The 17,849-nt window shown below is 45.2% G+C and overlaps 2 protein-coding genes across 8 annotated transcripts in view; one reads left to right on the top strand and one right to left on the bottom strand.

The window, feature by feature from the left end:
- Positions 1 to 17,849, top strand: part of LOC107269076 (paired box protein Pax-5) — a 94,185-nt gene that overhangs the window by 11,735 nt on the left and 64,601 nt on the right. For 4 of the 6 annotated variants that reach the window (XM_015742538.2, XM_015742530.2, XM_015742528.2 and 1 more), the window contains exons 2-3: positions 7,396 to 7,719; positions 12,912 to 12,941. In XM_015742538.2, coding sequence (XP_015598024.1) covers positions 7,518 to 7,719; positions 12,912 to 12,941 — 232 coding nt within the window. In that variant the 5' untranslated portion in view covers positions 7,396 to 7,517. The remainder of the gene's footprint in view (positions 1 to 7,395; positions 7,720 to 12,911; positions 12,942 to 17,849) is intronic. The other 2 variants (XM_015742529.2, XM_015742532.2) reach the window with 2 other exon arrangements.
- LOC107269077 overlaps positions 1 to 17,849 on the bottom strand; it is a 56,531-nt gene that overhangs the window by 33,270 nt on the left and 5,412 nt on the right. The gene's annotated exons all lie outside the window — the stretch shown is intronic.

The raw sequence follows: 17,849 nt of genomic DNA, 5'->3' as shown, positions 1-17,849 counted from the left end.
ACTCACGGGAGGGAGAGGGGTGAGGCAGGATGTGCCAGGACCAATCAATTGTACACGCCGGTCCTTCTCGCTTGTGTATGCCTTTCCTTCTCCTCTCTCTCCCTCTCTCGCTTCTACGAAGCTGACACCGATCTTTGGCTCTTTGATTTTCTGTCTTCCCGCACCATTATTTTCACTTTGGACTCTTACATGATTCTGGTGCTACCTCGTATACCAATGTCCTAGGATTTATCGAAACAACGCGGCCTTGATACGGAACGGATCCTGGGACTGGGTGGAGACGTGTCGGGGGGTATCGGAGATCGAGTTGTATTTATCGTCCCGGATCGCTAAAAATGCAAGGTGGCATGCGGCCTGGACCCGCGCTGACTGTGCAACGCGCTACTCGGGATCGGTGGGTGGACTAGCAACTAGCAACTGACGTCTACAGGGCGAATAGGAACTGAAGCAACCGGACTGGCGACCTGTTGCCATGACGCTGAACCGATCTTCCATAGGCGCCACTTGTGTCAGGACTGTTGGAATAGACCTTATACCTGTTATGGGTTAACGTACGAGAATACTCGACAGTTTCATTATGAACCTTATGACGAGCACCGTATATATAACAAGACCAATGTAGTACCTGGGAGACCGGTGCCCGACCGAGCGATATTTTAGAAGGCAAAACGTTCCTTTTACACGAATCCAATTTTTTGTAGGCCTATATGACCAGCAGTATGCGTGACGCGATGAGGTGGCAGAAACGCGTATATGGACGAATAAAGTTTTTCTTTGCATTTCACAAATTTTATATAGTTCAATGCTAACGTCAGCTCTGCTCCCGACAGCTGTTCGATGCTTCAATGAAGACGTTCGACTGTGTATCTACCGCTTGTATGGGTACCGGTACGAAAAAGGAGTGCCCGATGTTATGTCTTGTATATAGGATATATGTATATGATATGTGTATATGAGGTTAGGATTGCAGATCGACGAATTCGCGTGAGCAGGAAAAGGGATTGTATTTCCTGGAGGCCCGGACGGTAATTTCGGCTGTGCGCGAGCGGCTCAGGAAACTGGAGTGCCTGAAGGTGGCATCGGCTAGCGCCGCCGGATCCTTCGTCTCTGACGAAAGAGCTCGACTTGATCGGCCGTGGAAGTAAGGGAGTAGGAAGAAGAGGAAGAAGGACAAAGGAACGAAGGACAGTAAAGGATAATAAAGAACGCGGACTCGTAGTGGTTCGTTACACGTAGGCATACGCGCATGGGATGATTCTAGACGAATAGATGCTGAAATTGAGGATGTTACAGATTACAGTTAGGCGCGTGTATAATCCACCGATTATCCAGCTGATCGGTACCGATCGATCGAGGCATTGTTATCGCGAGGTCTCGAAACACAATAAGAGCATCGATCCACCGAATTTATCAGTGGTCCAGCCGACTCCGCGTGCCGCTTCGACCGTTAGCCGAGGCGAATATAAAAGTTAATAAAAATCGGGAATGCGGACAAAGTGTGTCAGTGACGTACGGCGCGTTCGTGACTATTTTTGTGGCTTAATTTTACCTGCACGTGTATTACTATATACACGGGTCGAGTGTCGCAGCGCCTTTCGACGCCAACGCCTTACGCCGGGTTATCCGTAGTAACGATTCCAATCTTGTAAAAATGTGTTTGTCGTAAGAAAAGAATTTTTTCGAACTTTCCAAATATTCCTTTTTATAAAAATACATCGACCTTGAATAATTTTAACTTTTAATCGACAAACTCAGAGGAACTAATAAAAATGTCGAAACTTCGTTCTGGAATTGTTCCCGTGCATAATGCGTTTCTCAACGCGTCTCAGGGCTTATCGCCGTCCGTAAAACGTAAAACGCACCGAGTCCAACGTGCCATTCGTAACGTGCCGTCACACTCGAGCGTCTATCCGGACTCGTCGCGACGCTATTGGTATGAATAACGGTGATCCCAATGAAAAACCCGTTCATTCAATAAAGTTCCGTGAGGATGTATATCTATAACTACGATAATAGAAAAATTGGAGAGCAACGTGAAGTCGGCAGTTCGGAAGCGATTTCAGGCGATGCAGACTCGTTGCTCGCTCTCAACTTCACCCTTTTTTTTTTTTCCCCCTCTTATAAGTATAAACGTAATTTTACGTCCGACTATCTCGCTTAGGAATACTCCTTGGAAACGTTCACTCAGTCTTACCAATGTGAAGATTCTAAATAAATCCTCTGATTACCCAGTAGCTAATTCCCCAGAAAGAACATTGCTTCCCGCATAGCAATTTCCTCCCACTACCGATAGCCTCCATCTGAAAATCCACAACAGTCCTACAGTCGAAGTGTCGAACAACTGCGAATTCACATCGCTTCACAGTCCGTACAGTCGAGAAATCCTGCCAGCATCGCTCATCGATCACGAGCGTCATAACCAGAAGGAAGAGCAACAGGGTCGCCACGAGTCACTACCTCCAGCTTATTATATTTCCACTACGGCATGTCCTGCCACCTTTACAAAGTCCAACTGCAACTCACCCAAGTTTATTCACGCTAACGAACACGGCCATTAGGCTGAGATCTCGACTCGATATCCGATTGGCTTTGTAATTATTGAGCCTCCGTCGATTAAATAACAGTCTGATTGATTCTTACCGAAGCGAGACCGCGGAGTTGGATAGGCTTGAAAATTTTTTTTAAATAAAAAAAAAAAGAAGTCAACTATTAACGGCATTAATGGGGTGGTATTACGCAGATCGATGATATCGTTTATATTACTGACATTTCTCGTAAATGCACCGCAAGCCTGTAATACACGGCTAATACCATTATAATGCATTCGAATGCACTTATGCATACGAGATGATTCATGCATTTATTTTTTGCATTAGGATCGAGCGCGATTGCCAATTTCGAGAGATGATTATCTAATTGAGCTATAAAAAGGGTATCGGCTATGTTTACTTTTGATAAAGGATCTATATACGTGCGTATATATATACGTGAGTTTAATTAACGATCCCAAGGGCCTGTTGCCGATGGTCAATTTAATCGAGATCGGATCGGTAAGCGATCGGCATCTCTCGGGCACTTTCGGCTCTTCCTCGGTACGGGAGGATACGGGAGCTGCTCTTTATGTAGATATATTCGGGACGTTGGTCAGAAGTCGGAAGGAAGAAAGATAGGACGCCGTAAGCAGGTGGTCTGCGTGCTGATCAGAGGGTTGATAGTGCTTTATACCTGTTAGCTACCGATGCGCTATACCTTCTCGCACGAGATGGATCGGGATAGGTCGGAACTGGTCGGGATTGGTCGGGACCGTAAGGATGGATCTTGGGATTAGTCGGTGGCACGCGCCACCAGCACAGGTGGCTCTTCAAAAGTCATTTATTCTCATCCTTCTGTTCCCCTTTACCGACGCACAGACACACGGAGCCGCAGAGCCGTTACTGTAGTTGAGCCACTTGAGCGACGCCGCCGCCTTCGGTGCTACTGAAAACTGGAATTACTTGACCCACCCGACGCAAACCTGATACCTGTCAGCCTCTCGATGCTTTAAGTACCCATAGCGCTTATCGATACACGTAGGTTGCCGTTTGATATGCTCCAATAGCTTCAACAATTTTTTTATTATTATTTATTAACAGGACGCCATCGCGCTGGTTAGCGTCGGTATGTAAGTAACTTACCGATACAGTACGGTACACGTGCGCATGCGCACTGGTTACGTCGTATCGCATGCCTAAGACGCGGTTAATATCCGCCAAGTACGTTTAACGGGGTTAATGAGCAATTCCACATATGTAAATATTTTTTATTTCGAGTTAAAAAAATAAATACTGACAATTATGAAAAATTTGATTATTACGTTAAAGTAGGACCGACTCTGACAAATAAGACGATTCGAAGAGTTTGTTCGTCTCGACGACAATTACTTCCCGCGCACGTATGAATGTTTTCTCGTCAATGCGATTCCGAGCGAATTGATCGTTATGCAATTAACGAAGCGAGAGCGATTAGGTTTTCTCGATCGGTTGACGTTTTGACACGCTCGACTACAGAGCGACACCTGTTGCCACGCTCGGATTGCTCGTCAAACTACAGTGCCGTTATACTCTCGAAGCTCGCCGACTCTCTCAGGACTCGTAGACGTCGGGACGGATGGCGGACGCTGAAACCGAAGTTGAAGAACGGTCCCGGCTAAGGAGTTCCCATGGCTTCTATGTAAAATCAGGGAATCCTTGCGGCATTCCAGGCGACTGTGCGTGACGGATAAAAATGAGGAAGACGAATGAAAAAGAAAGAAAAAAAAAACGAGCGACTGATAAATCCTTCAATTGGTTTGAACGAAGTGGTCGCTATGTGGGAGCCGCTATGGTATACATAGCTGAATTCTGAAGGATTGATGCACGAGTAATTGGACGTCCTGGGATTCCAAGTCGAATTCCTGGCGCGCGTGTTCGTTTATGGAGCGAAGAGTTGCATAATGTATATTACGAGTCTACCAGGCCCAACCCGAACGATCGGATCGTCCGCATTGGCCGGATCGTACCTGAGCATCCAGAGGCTGCCCGTTCCGCGCTCGAGCAATTCCTTGATGCATATTGTCACGCGTTGTTAAGCTTTGAGTGCCGCCATTACGCGAGTTAGGGGTTCACGAGGAGGAAGAAGGAGAATGAAGTGGAAGTCGAGGATGATGGCACGTCCTCGCTGCTTGGACCAAGTGGAGGATCGGACTGCCGGTTTACCACGTTGCTGTAACAAGTGCCACTAAACCGGCAGCTACGCCGGGGCCCTATTACTATTTACGTAAGAACATTGCATGAATCATCGCTAAGTCGCTGCTTGCGATGGACTTGTTTTCTTTTACGTTCCCGGAATACATAACCTAACCATTGTCAGGGTTCCCATATTTTATATCCATTTTATCTTGCGAGAACGCTTTTCCATTTTTACCACGAAAGATCAAAGTCCTGCCATTTGAACGTGCATATATAGTATGTATAGCGTATGTATATACAGTATATATACGAAAGGATTTTCTTCGAAGCCTAACATAGCCCACAATATCCGGACTCTCGGAGCTCGGAGAGTCTCTGACCGAAGTCATGAGGTATTCGATGGTAGTTAGTAAAGTAGCCAATGCTGAAGGGCCCATAAACAATGATTTTGCATTGCGTTTGTCTTGCCACCCAGGTACAGGTACACTCCCACGGTAGTAGAGACAAGACGACTAGGAATCAGCTTGGTCTTTACGTATTTATACCTGCTCATTCACTCACCCACTTTGCTTTACTTAGGTTGGCTTAACCGTTCGAAGGTCGGTTACGGTTACGACGCCGGTTGGCGTCTGCTCTTGCGCTTTACAAGCATTTGCAATCTGAGCCTCGTTTGCGCTCTGTACTCGTTACATTCCAGGCTCCATTAGGCTCATCTCTGGGTATACCCAGCGATATACCACAGTGCCTAATCAGCAACCTGGGTTATCCAGGCTGGGTACAGACTTCTTCTGGTACACTCTCACTCTCTAACTGAGAAAATGGCGGCTCTCGTAATACGTGCACCCTGCTCAGAGAGTATCGACTGTACGCCAGGGCCCTAATGTTCTCTTCTCAAAGTAAATTGAACTATGGGTTCGGACGGAGTATCATTTTACCAGCTGAAGCTTAGAAAATTGAAGTGCGGCGTGGACTGGTTACATTCCTCAGCATGTGCCTGCTGCTTAGTTCTGCCGGTTTCAAGTTGACGTCCAAACGATTCCTAGAGGTCGTTTCTGGCGCAGGCATCTCTAATGGACTCTGAAAAGAGAGGAGAACCATCGTGCAACTGGCACTTGTTCTCGTGCAAGCTCAAGTTAGCTGCCGCAAAGACCTTAGTTGCTACTCGACTTGACTCTTCTTGACCAAGATCTTCTTCCCGGAGTCAAGAGCGACCCGTCCCTTAAAAATAAGTGTGAGTCCTAGTCCCTTAGGTGTCGAGATAATCGTTACGAGTCAAGAGCACTTCGGGTCAGGCCACTTCTCTGCTAAGAGCGATCGTGCACCAGTGCCGCCTACTGCAGCAACAAAATTACACTTCATTCATCCTTTCATTCATCCAGCCATCCATCCAGACGGCTAGTCAGCCAGGCGACTAGTCAGCCGGAGTCAGCCATCCTCAGTCCACCGTTCTCATAATAAGCAAAAAAGATCACCCGGGAACCCATTACGTAGAAAGGGACGAAGAAATTACCTACTTCGGGCATAAAAAGCGTAGCAAAAGCAATTGGTACCGTGGACCACCGTGTTTTATTTTTACCACGAAATACACGCTCCTGTCTATCCCTGCTGACGCTTACTAGTTGCACCACCCTGCATCTGTTCATAAGGATCTGGTTACGTGATCCTCTAAGACTTTGTCTAACGAATGAAGAGCCGAAGTCTTGGAAAACTTGAAAACTTCGATGTCCCAACAATCACATACAATGGTCAGGCCAATTTTTTTTTTTCGTGAAGATCCTCACTCTCAATTTTGAATATCGATAATTCTTAATTCTCTGTACTGTCGTATATGGAGAAATAGCGATTCGTCTCAGCTGTATAATACTGATACGAAAGGCGTGGAGCATGTGTGACTATAGTCACGATCTCGGGGGGTCATTAACGGTAAGATTAAGGATTCTAGGTAATTCGAATGAAATATATGTACACTCGTGTCTCATTCGAATAATAAAAATGACTCGGAAATGAGGAATGAGAAATGAGATAATACGACGTTCCTCTTTGTCAGACGAAAGATTTCTATTTATCTCGAATACTCGTGTAGTAGCCCGTTACAGTGACAGATAACATAATTGGTAAACCTAGTTCCAGCCTCCAGGCATTTCAATAGGCCTCCCTGGGATCGTCAATGTTTGTAAAGGACGGTGAAGGATTGATCTTGGGATGTGTAAGGCGGAGCGGTACGAATCTGGTCTTTGCTGTCTCGTTCCCAGTATCCAACCTGACCTAACAGTGTACCAGTGCCTGTACCAGAGATTAAAACGTTTTCATAGACTGCTGACAGTTCCGCGTATCGGAATAGACATCGGGACGCTTGCTGCTCCATGCTATTTGTGTTCTGCTCCATTGTATACACCATGTATACACGATATAGAGATACATCACGAATGTATCTCCTTGTCACTAGGATATATTAGCGCCATATGGTTGCTGTAATTTAAATTACCGAAATCCTACAACGGGACGTTGAAATTTTTTTTTTGAAAACTGGCGACATTTTTTTTTGCCAAACTTTGAGATGAAAATTTTTTTAATCAATTGATTATGACGTCGATGCCAAGGAGATAATTTTTTTCCATAAGCGAAATCGAGGTATGACAAATAAAAAAAAAAAAAAGTTGAAAATTTAAAGATAATTCGTTTGTTTCAGAAGAAAGCAGAAGATTGGAGAGACACCTCGTCGACGTCGACGAGGTGCTGTCCGATTCGGAGGAGGAGGCGGTGGGAGGAGGAGGTGGTAGGAGAGGATTGGCGGAAGGAGGGTGGCGTGCTATGATCAGCATGGAGCTTCCGGCACACACGACGCAGCATGGCGCGCTTCATCTAGGGGTTGGTGTCGGTGTGAACCCGGGTGACCCTGCCGGAAGTGCCCTCGCCGCCATTCACTCCCATCCACAAGATAGTCTGGCCCTCCACCACCATAATCCAGGAGCTACGACACCCGGAGGTATGCATGAGGAGTCCAAGAAAAAACGTATGTTTCTTCTTACGAATCCGTTTTATTATTAGTCCCTGCAACTACCCTTATTTGTGAACGACAAAGATATCGGCATCTGGCCCATATATGAATCTTGATAACGATATCTTATCAATAATATTTCGATTATTCAATATCCACGTACGAATCGGTACATGAAGTATAGGCACTGGGCCAGAATTAATAATGTTGACGGTATTTTTTTTATTGTCACTTTTTAAAATAATTTTTCTCATCCGGCAGTACCGAGTATCTTATTTTACGTGCTACGAGTTACTGATTTCGCCGTTAACAATTCATAGCTCCGAAACTATTCTTACGTTGAACATCAATGAACAGTACTTCGGGAATTTGCTACCAGTTGGCGCGTTTTATAGGGACGAGGGAGGATGCTGTTTTGCCGTTGTAATTTGCCTTCTTCTTGTCCGCGTTTCCAAGTCGATGACCGTCTGTAAAAACGACGGAATGAAGCATCGCTCCAAGTTCCGCGCGCTCCACGCAGTTGCAACACATTGTAGATCGAGAGTCTAGTCTTTCTTGTCACTATTGATTGCACGCATTTTCAGGATGACAGCCGCTGCACTTGCTATCGCAAAATGGCATAGTATACTTACAATCGCATATTACTCAACACATGTGAAACCCAAAATAATGGTCGCGACCGCCCATATTAATTGAACGCCAATGAAACGAAAATTGAAACAGAATACTCCCTAGAGTTTTCATATCTAACACAGCCGAATATATTATAAAAAAAAATTATTTTTTTTAATTATAAATAATATATCGAAAATACAAGGATCGGCCATGACAAAAAGTATAATCGTACATACAACTCGTTCATACTCCATACGGCTAGGTGACTGACGAATGAACGTGAACTGATTAAATGTTGAAAGACATAAAAACGAGACAATTAGCGATCGTTGCCGCTCCCTTTCGCGCGTTCCGTACGACAAAGACGTCCCGGTGGCAGAGAGGATCGTGGGTCGAACCACGAAACATGAAAGAGCGTCTTTGTTGCAGGAACAATCGAGTTAGTAAAGCGGGTAGATGAAGGTGGAGCTGAGATAGAAAGAGAAGGAGATATAGAACAGGGGAGAGTAAAGGCGAAGTCAATGTTCCAGAGTGCAGGTACAAGGTACAGAGAGTATAGGAGAGAGAGAGAGAGAGAGAGAGAGATAGAAGGGAGAGTAAGAAGAGCGAGAGAGTAAAAGTCGGTCCAGGACGGCGCAGTTCGATGCTCACCGCGTGGCGGAATACTTAGAGGTTATACCTACTCGCATATGCCCGATGCCCGGTATATAGGAGTGCTGGTTAAAGGAAGATGAAAGGGCGCCGCCGTGGCAGGAGCCAGTGACACGGCATGAGCCGCCGGAGCCGAGGTCGTTAAATCTAATGATATCAAGTATTTGACAAAGCGCGTCAGACAGTGCTGGACCACACGCGCCCGAGTGCCTGCCTACCGACCTACCTTGCTTCAACTTCACCTCAGGATCGACCGGTTAACTTCACTTGGGCCTGAAGCGCCTTGTGTGACTATGCTATTCTTCCGCCGATCCCATCGATACCGTCGTCGTTACAGCAGTCAGTCGTTACCGAACGACGGGGAACGTGGTGGGGTATTTTTCAAATCTCCAACGACCCCTTGCGTCATAACCTAACGGATGAGTAGTGTTATTTTGGAGTTTTGGAAAAAAAAATTTTCTACTCAGGGAGTAAGTCCGGGAAATTATTTTCGAGTGAGAATCCTTGGTGGGACAGGCTCGCACGGCACTGCCAACCCTCTCTGGTGCTACCAGACAATCATTAATTCACCGTCATTATCTTGGCGTGTATTCTCTCCGGCATGAAGAAGATGAAAGGAAGAAAAAAAAGAGGGGGAGAGAAAGGAGGCGGAAGAGGCAAAGGAATCGGACGAGACGCGCGTCCTTAATCTCCTAATCATTGGCTTCTGCTGGGCGCGTAAGGTCGTTATGGTGCTTGTATTTACAGAGGCTGTAGTGTGGTCTGGGAAAAAATGGACGACTGGCAATATTAGCACACGACGGTCCTTGGATTTGTCATCGAGGAATAAAAAGATATGTTGTAAAATATGGCCAAGTAAACGTAAGCGCATACCCGACTGGATTCATTCACGTATGATCTAGCGCGAGCTCGCGTTATATTCTGCACTATATTTCTCAATAACCGATCAAGACTAAAGCAAACGTATCCATGTACAGAAATGTATGCTCACCGGTGATTATGCTTTGATAATATTTATCTGGGGCGGAATGAATACGTTGGGAATGCTGGGACTGGACAGGCAAACACGGCTTGGTACTTTAGCACAGTCTATTGCTGTATAGCACGAAGCACCTATGCGACATTGGCGGCGCTGGCTTCTAATTCGTAGGAAGTAACGTGGACCATTGTAATAATGAATTTCAGTGAGGTTCACGTTTGGACGTAGGTAAGGATGGGTGATTCGGTATTCAGTGACATCTAGTGGCGGATGACGCGGACTACGTGGATCTGTCTTTTTTATAATAATAAACTAGTTACGTTACACCTGGATCAACCAGCGTACGTGTAACGTTCGAGTACGTCCAATGAAGCGTATATACCACGTTGCCTTAATTTGTTGCATTAATTGATACTCAAGCACTTACAGCCGCCTAGGTCACGAGATGAATTATAGTTCAGTGATCTCTGTGTGTCACAACTTTAGGTTAATTTCACTTGCATCCCCTCCAACCCCCGTGTACCAAGCAGTCACATTTATTTCTTTAGCTGTTTGCCAATCGCGGTTAATTGATTTGCCTTTTTCATCGTCCGGAGCCAACTCTCGCTGTTAATTACTAATTAGTTATCTGACCGCGAGTAAAGTTCCGTGCTTGGCAATCAATCGCGTTTAGAAATTCTACCGTGATACGTATACTAAGATCGTTAACGCTTTATGATTTGATTTGCGCCCATACTTGATATCTGTATTTCACTTGGGATACAATTAATAGGTTAGGTATGACTTAATGAAGTCGCAGCGATGCAATGAAGTTGGCTGAACTAGGTAATACGACGCCAGCGACCTCTTGTTATTAAGTTCAAACGAGTCGAGTCTTTTTCCTCCTTTGATTTCTCGGCATTTATCTCAACTCCCCACTTATACGCAGCTCGATTATAAAATGTGATATATTAATCGGGGATATTAATCTCGTTAGTATCGAAACTGTCCGCCCAAGTGGGAGGACGTGGCAGCGCCTGTAACACTAGATGGCGTGCTGCCATAACTCCCTGTCGTAAGGCATTAACGAGTCAATTCCCTAGAATCGAACTAGGTACCTGCGTCACAGTTTCAGGACAGTCCGCCATCTGCCGGCAGAATCGTGTACCAAGTACATTTTCTTACGGCGTCAATGGAAATTACTGACGTGTCGAATCTCTTTTAAGAATTTAATATCATTGAGGTAGCGTGCGTTGGCGACGACCGGGCTTCGTTGACTTTTGTGATACGAGTAATCGACGTTGCAGCACGGCATGACGTCGGATTATCAAGAGTCAAGCAAAATGAATGAAAATCAATTTTACTGGCCGATTCCGTGATCTTGCGCTATCACGTAATCAATTAATCCAAGGCCCGTTTCTTTGCGTCTGTTTCTCGAGTCCTTTCATCAATCATCTTTTGATTTTGCCGAAGGATGCAATTATGGCGCAAATAGCCGACGCTGATTGGTGAGTCACAGCCGGAGAAGTTTCACAGTTTTCTCGTCGACAAATGACACGGCGCTGTTGCAGCTGTTTTTTTGTATCTTTTAAGTGTCTCTTTTTTTAACGGGCAAATAACGGGATTCACAATTGTATCTCGGCAATACCGAGAATCAGACAGGAAAGGAGGTGACGTCAGTTTTACATAATACACCAAATCGCTTCCGTTTCGTGTTTCAAACACTTCGACCTTACTAATTAGAGGAGCTAGTCGTCTCACGACTTTATTGTTACTGACTAAACCAATCTGTACCTGCTCGTTCAAGACTTTAGTATCGGACAATTTACTAAGCAATAAAAGCGTTTATGTACTCGACCGAAGAATTTAAGGCCTACAGCTATATTGATACTACTATTTAGGGCTGGGTTGGGAAGTTCTTACCAATTCTGGGAATAAAGAATACACAATTTTCAATGCTCTTCCTGCCGGCGAAGTTCGAGCATTAAAAATTGTGACACCTGGATACAAAAGTTTCAATACGAAACGGGGATCCTTTTGCATAATTCATTTAAGATCTTGTACAGATACGTTCAAGCCGCCCGGGGTAAGTTCGCTCGATCGCATGCAGGCGAACAGGGATACAACTATTGGAACGTATTTTCTTTACTTGACACCGATAACGTAAAACCGAGGACTTCACCTACGTCACCTTCGTTCATGAATCCGCATGCCAGGCGGGCGCCAGCCAATTCTTGTATCACCGAGAACTGACAATTCGGTATGACCTGGGAGTTGGGGTGGAACAGCCTCAGCTCTGCCATAAACGAGAACTCCGACGTTACCTATCAGGAAGGACGATAGCTCAGTGGCTCCTGTCGATCTTTGGGGTCGCGTAAAATCAGCAAACGCACCTGAATGCACGAACGGGAGCGAACGGTTGCGGAAACGCACTGCCGCTCAGGCTGCTAGGTTGAGGTCGATAGGTTCGGAGTAAGCGTCAGGTAAATAGTGCCGGAAACAAAGAGAACGTAGCAGAACGAATCTTAGCCATAAAATCGAAATCCCTTCGCCAAACAATAAATTTTGAGTAATTAAATTTTTTTTTCAAAAATTTCTTCCACCTTGCACACTGGTCCCAATAATAATAATTGCAAATGTAAATTACGTATATCCTACGTAATATATATGTATACAAAGAACGGCCCACATTCCCATGTAATATTTCATAGTGTGTTTATACGAGAGCTTCGTAAGATAGCAGTATTATTTATGGGGTTAAATAAAGGAACAGTCCGCGATGTGGCGATACCACGTTATGGGGTCCGGTACAAATAGGTTTGCCGTGCACATTCGCATCGGACCTGGCGTCTTGGCCGTGTTCCCGTGTTCCCGTGTTCCAACGTTCCACTCGTCATAAATTAACATGGCCGATCCTTCCATCCTGACAAACAATGCTGATGCCGAGTTAAAGTTTTAATACCTTTCTTTTTCTTTCAAACAGACGATGGAAGCCACGGGATGAACCAGGACGGTGAGTCACTGTTATATATTTTAATTAACAGCAAAGTATAATTAATCAACGATATTCATTTATTACGATACATTATAACGCAAACGTCACGTTACCAGAGTAGATTAACTCGCGCAGATCTTGAAAACTTTTTCGTTCAATTTTCTCTTTTAATATTTATCATGATTCATGACTATCGTTATATGTATATATATCGTGTTTTTATAATTCTAAGTTTACCGCATTTACCTTGAACATTTGTTCTCGTGTACACACGAAATCCAGGTGAGAGTCCGGTGGTCAGAACCATTGTCCACCAAGTGGTCGTATTATGATCATAAAGGTGTGCTCACCCACGGAGCAGTCATTATTCTAAGAGGGCGTGTAGGACAGGTCAGTGGTAATTAACTCCAGGTAACACGGAACGATAGAGCCAGTCACTTGAAAGCCCATTAATATCAATCCCTCGGAACAAGGATTCGGAGCCGTATTAGCTCTCATTTTTATCCTCATTAACGCTCGCATTATAATTCTCATTCCTATCTTATTCGGTTGACGCGTGTCTATATACACGTATCCCATGCCTTATGCCTCGTATGCCTTCATAAACATATCAAGGCAAGTATTAGGAAGCACACGTGGCAGCATATGGGAACGTCGAATGAACTGCGCAGGCTCGTACCAATTTGTCCGAAAGGTTTGCACGAGTGAAATCACGAGCTGTGTGCGTTAAAGGATGTAGATGAGAATAATCTGGCGAAGATAAGGATGGGGTCGGTGGAAGAGGGATCGGGTAAGAGGGCGGGAGCAATCACGAGTTGAAAGGGTAAACGGTTGTGAGGTGTGAGCCTAGTGTGAGGCCCCGCAGGGTCTCGCGGTCCGCTCAATATTCAACAGGTATTTACATTCGCAAATTGTTTACGTCAGCTTATGGTGAAATCTGTCAGAGTTTCGTTCTTTAACGGCTAACTGGCTTCGTGGCGGGCGCTCCAGGGCATCTGTACGTCCCTGTTCGGCGATCCGGCCCGATAACTGGCGAGGCGCTGGAATAATTAAATAATTGAAACATTTAATAATCGAACGTTTAAAATGCATCGAGAACACAAGGGAGGATACACCTCGCGTGGAGTAGTGACATCTGTTGGCGTTTTTCAGGAGTTATCGATAGCATACAAAATAGTTATCATGCTCATGCTGTACATAGGATAGGTTATGTACGGTGTAGGGATCGGCCGAGCCTAATTATAGTATAACACAACTGCACCGCGTGCTGGACTTACGTAACGCAACGATAATGCAGCTACGCGCACGGAGACCAGGAACAGGAATACAGGATACCGCTGTCGAGTATTGCATATAGCAGTCCCTTGGTTTCTGCGTACTTGTCTCACTCGCTCGTTCCCTGCATTCCTATCGTCTAGGAATCCACTAGATCATTCGTGTATTTCCTTTTGTAATGTTCGGTCAGCTGAGTCTCACACTTCCAGTTGTGCCTCCTTGACTCGTATCCGATTAGTCGGAATATTCAGTCGCACGTGTACTTGGGTTGGCATCGAAAATTTCCGTTAGGACGACACTGGCGCCACGGCCGGGACCTTGCGTAAATAAAAGCACCAGGCGCACGTCGGTAAGCTTACGAAATGAATCTTACTTCGGTGATCTTGCAGTGGACGTATCTAAATCTACGTGTGCATATACTCGGCTGCTTATTTGCACTTTATATATAACCACACGTCGCCGTGCACCTAGAGCACGGGTATACAGATACATTAATGGCGCATAGTACGTACCACGCCTGCGCACGCCACGCGAGACTCGCAGCCGCACCGAATGATTTGTATTGCTAAATAATCAGCACCGGTTGTCTGGCATACTGGTTTAATGACAACCGCCATGAATTACAATCCGTTTTGCCATGCACGTTGATCCTGCGCACGAACGCTAGAATTATACTTGTACACGTTGCTCCGAAAATTTTAATTAACGCGTCGCGCGCCCACTGGCGCTGCTCGCTGCGTGAATTCACTGAACTATCGTGTTGTTCCTGGACGTAACAGAATGCCGTGCTCGAATCACGCGGCATTGATTCTCGTGACAATTTCTATCGTCTATAGGCAGACACTGCACGTGCACGTGCGTGCAATCGGTACGTGCAAGGGTGCAGATGCACCGATTCGCTCGGGAGTGCTAAATTAGGGGGCGTAACTTTCGTATAATAGTTAAGAATTATACTGCGGCGTAACGCACAAAGGAAGAACGGCGCTCGTGTTGTGGATAGTAGATAGGTTAGGTTACTCTTTCTACGGTACAGTTTCTAAGTTTCTATTTATACTTGTGCCATTGTGCATGTGGATAGGTTTCCTGCGTGCATGGATATTTCATTCGATTCTCGATCGATCGCTTACGTTCTACCGATTTACACACGACGAATCTCTCGCTTAGCCTGAATTTAACATTGTAAACGAACCATGCTCATTTATGCTGTATTCCATTGGCTGATTTCACTTTGGATCTTTTTTTTCATATCCCTAAGTTTCCTTTACCCGATTTCAAAACGTTCGTCCAACGATACAATCGGTACGGCCGACTCTTTCGATATGTTAATGTATACGTGAAGTGTATATATGTGACCGAGGGTGTGGCTCTGGCTTTGCAACGGTATCATCGCCGTTGGAAAGCAACGATCGGTTCCGAATCGGCATCGAATCGGCACGATCTTGCGTATCAGCTACACGTGCGCCATCTATACTCTTCCTCACGTTTTTCTCTTACATCAATACGTCGATCTCGCCTCTCAATTTTCTTAGTGTCGCGTAGTACGTGTCTACCGATTCTGAAAACCGGATAGCTCAGAGCCTGACGAACCGGTATGTTATAAATGAGAAGGAAGAAAATAGAGGAATATCGACGAGTGTCGCTATGGCTGATTAGCGAAGCTCACGCGTCCGAGAAACAAGATTCTTGGCTGCGCCGTTTTCAACCGGCGATCGTTACAGAATCGAGCGTCGCGACGCATCTTGTCAAGACGTTACCCCGGTGCATCTACGGGCACTTACCGGATTCGAACTTAACGAGTGACGAAACTCGCGATTCTTGGAACGAACGTTGAAATTCTTTTTTATCATTTATTTATTCTCCAAGAAGAATTCCTATCTTGTTCTTCCATTCCTCAACATGAAATTGCTGGCTTCTGGCAATGAAATCTCAGCCCTCACTTCCGTCCGAGTACGAACAAGAAGATCCACTTAATTCAAAGCCCCGGGTCCTTTAACCTCTCCACTTACTTAACATTGAAGTTGCACACACGTGATACCATCCCATGCCAAGAGTTACTATGACTGCTCGGATCAGCCACGTACATAACCTATACGCGTAATCACGAGGCACGCATGTAAATACATAAAACAGCCTATAGGGTACTGGTAGAGGCATACGTGGCCATATGTGGTTTCCCCATGTGTTAATGTATTAACTAGCCGTCGATCACCGCCCCCCTTCGAACGCTCGCGCGTTCAGCCAATAGACGCACCGATGCTTGTGCTTTACGACACCCTGACCACGTGTCACTTTTCCTAATCGTCATTACACGTCCACACTAGAAGGCACACGTACGAGCACTAGAACGCGCCAGGCACAAAACAAGATGGTCGACTTCACAGAACTCACAGCCTGACCGCTTAGAAATTCTTTACTTTTCATATCTTATAATTAATTGTACCGGACAGCATCATCTTTAGTTATTAGAAATTTTAATTAACATGCACATTACTCACCATGCGTTGCGTAGTGGTTAATATAGAGGCGGTTAACAATCAAAATAATGCACGCGATTCAGTTAAAAAGTACGTTAAGGAGCTCCAGAGGGCAGCACCGTCGCGTAACGCACGGCAGTGCAAACAAGACGATCCGGAACTACTTTACTGCAGCTATAGAACTATGTAAAATTTTTGAGAATTTTTTTTTTCATAATCGAAACTCCATTAATTCATATTACAGTCAATCGCGCATAAATTCAGTGCGCACAAGGTCTTTCGGAAATCGATAGCCAATCGATTCATTTATCGCGCGGTGTCATCAAGAAAATCATTTTTCCTACACGAACGCGAAAGTCGTAGCAGTCAAGCACCGGTACAGAATCGCCATTAGAAAGCCGCCTTAACGAGGCAGTTAATTAAGTTACGTTTATACGTAAGTCCTCTCGTAAAACATGCCGTGTTTTACGTATCCGCCTGAAATATTAATTCGCGTCTCGATCAACGTTCGATTATTTATCGCGCGGTTATCCCGCGGCGCGATAAAGCCGCGAAATTCAAATTCTATTAATTCCAAGTAAAACACTATAAGAGCCCGACTACGGGTATGCGCGGAATCGCGATACCCATCGACCTCAGGATTAATTAATCGAGCGTGCGCGCACGTAGACGCCTGGACCTTACGGATGCGCGGTTAAGACGCACCCGCAACCTGCGGAAGGGCGCGTAAACGCGCAAGAAGCTGCATTCCTGTAGTCGCACATGTGAGGCCTCCGTCGAGGCACGTGTGTAAATGACCGCAATGCCGACCGCATGTGCGACCATGGACGACACGCTCGGTTGGGCATATATGTATACTTCCGTTGAACGCTTTACAGATTGCGTATGGGGATTTTTGTCAAGAGCATGGAGAGCTAGAGGGAAAAAAGGAAAGGGAAAAATTGGCACACGTGAGAAAAGGAGGATAGCAGCGACGCATATCGCGTAAAATTGCACAAAAACTTCGGCACGCGCTTCCCCATGTACGAGAACACGATTTTACTTCAGTGATGTGTATATATATATATATATTGGAATACGTATATACATAGAGACATGCGCTACTATATAATACATTCCAACGCGCATGCAAGAATGTTAGGGATTTTTTAATTTTTTTTTTTTTTTTTTTTTTTTT

Source organism: Cephus cinctus, unplaced genomic scaffold (assembly GCF_000341935.2).
Source record: "Cephus cinctus unplaced genomic scaffold, Ccin1 Ccin1_scaffold0597, whole genome shotgun sequence".
Taxonomy (NCBI): domain Eukaryota; kingdom Metazoa; phylum Arthropoda; class Insecta; order Hymenoptera; family Cephidae; genus Cephus; species Cephus cinctus.
The sequence above is the reverse complement of the archived record's forward strand: the minus strand, read 5'-3'. Positions and strand labels throughout refer to the sequence as shown.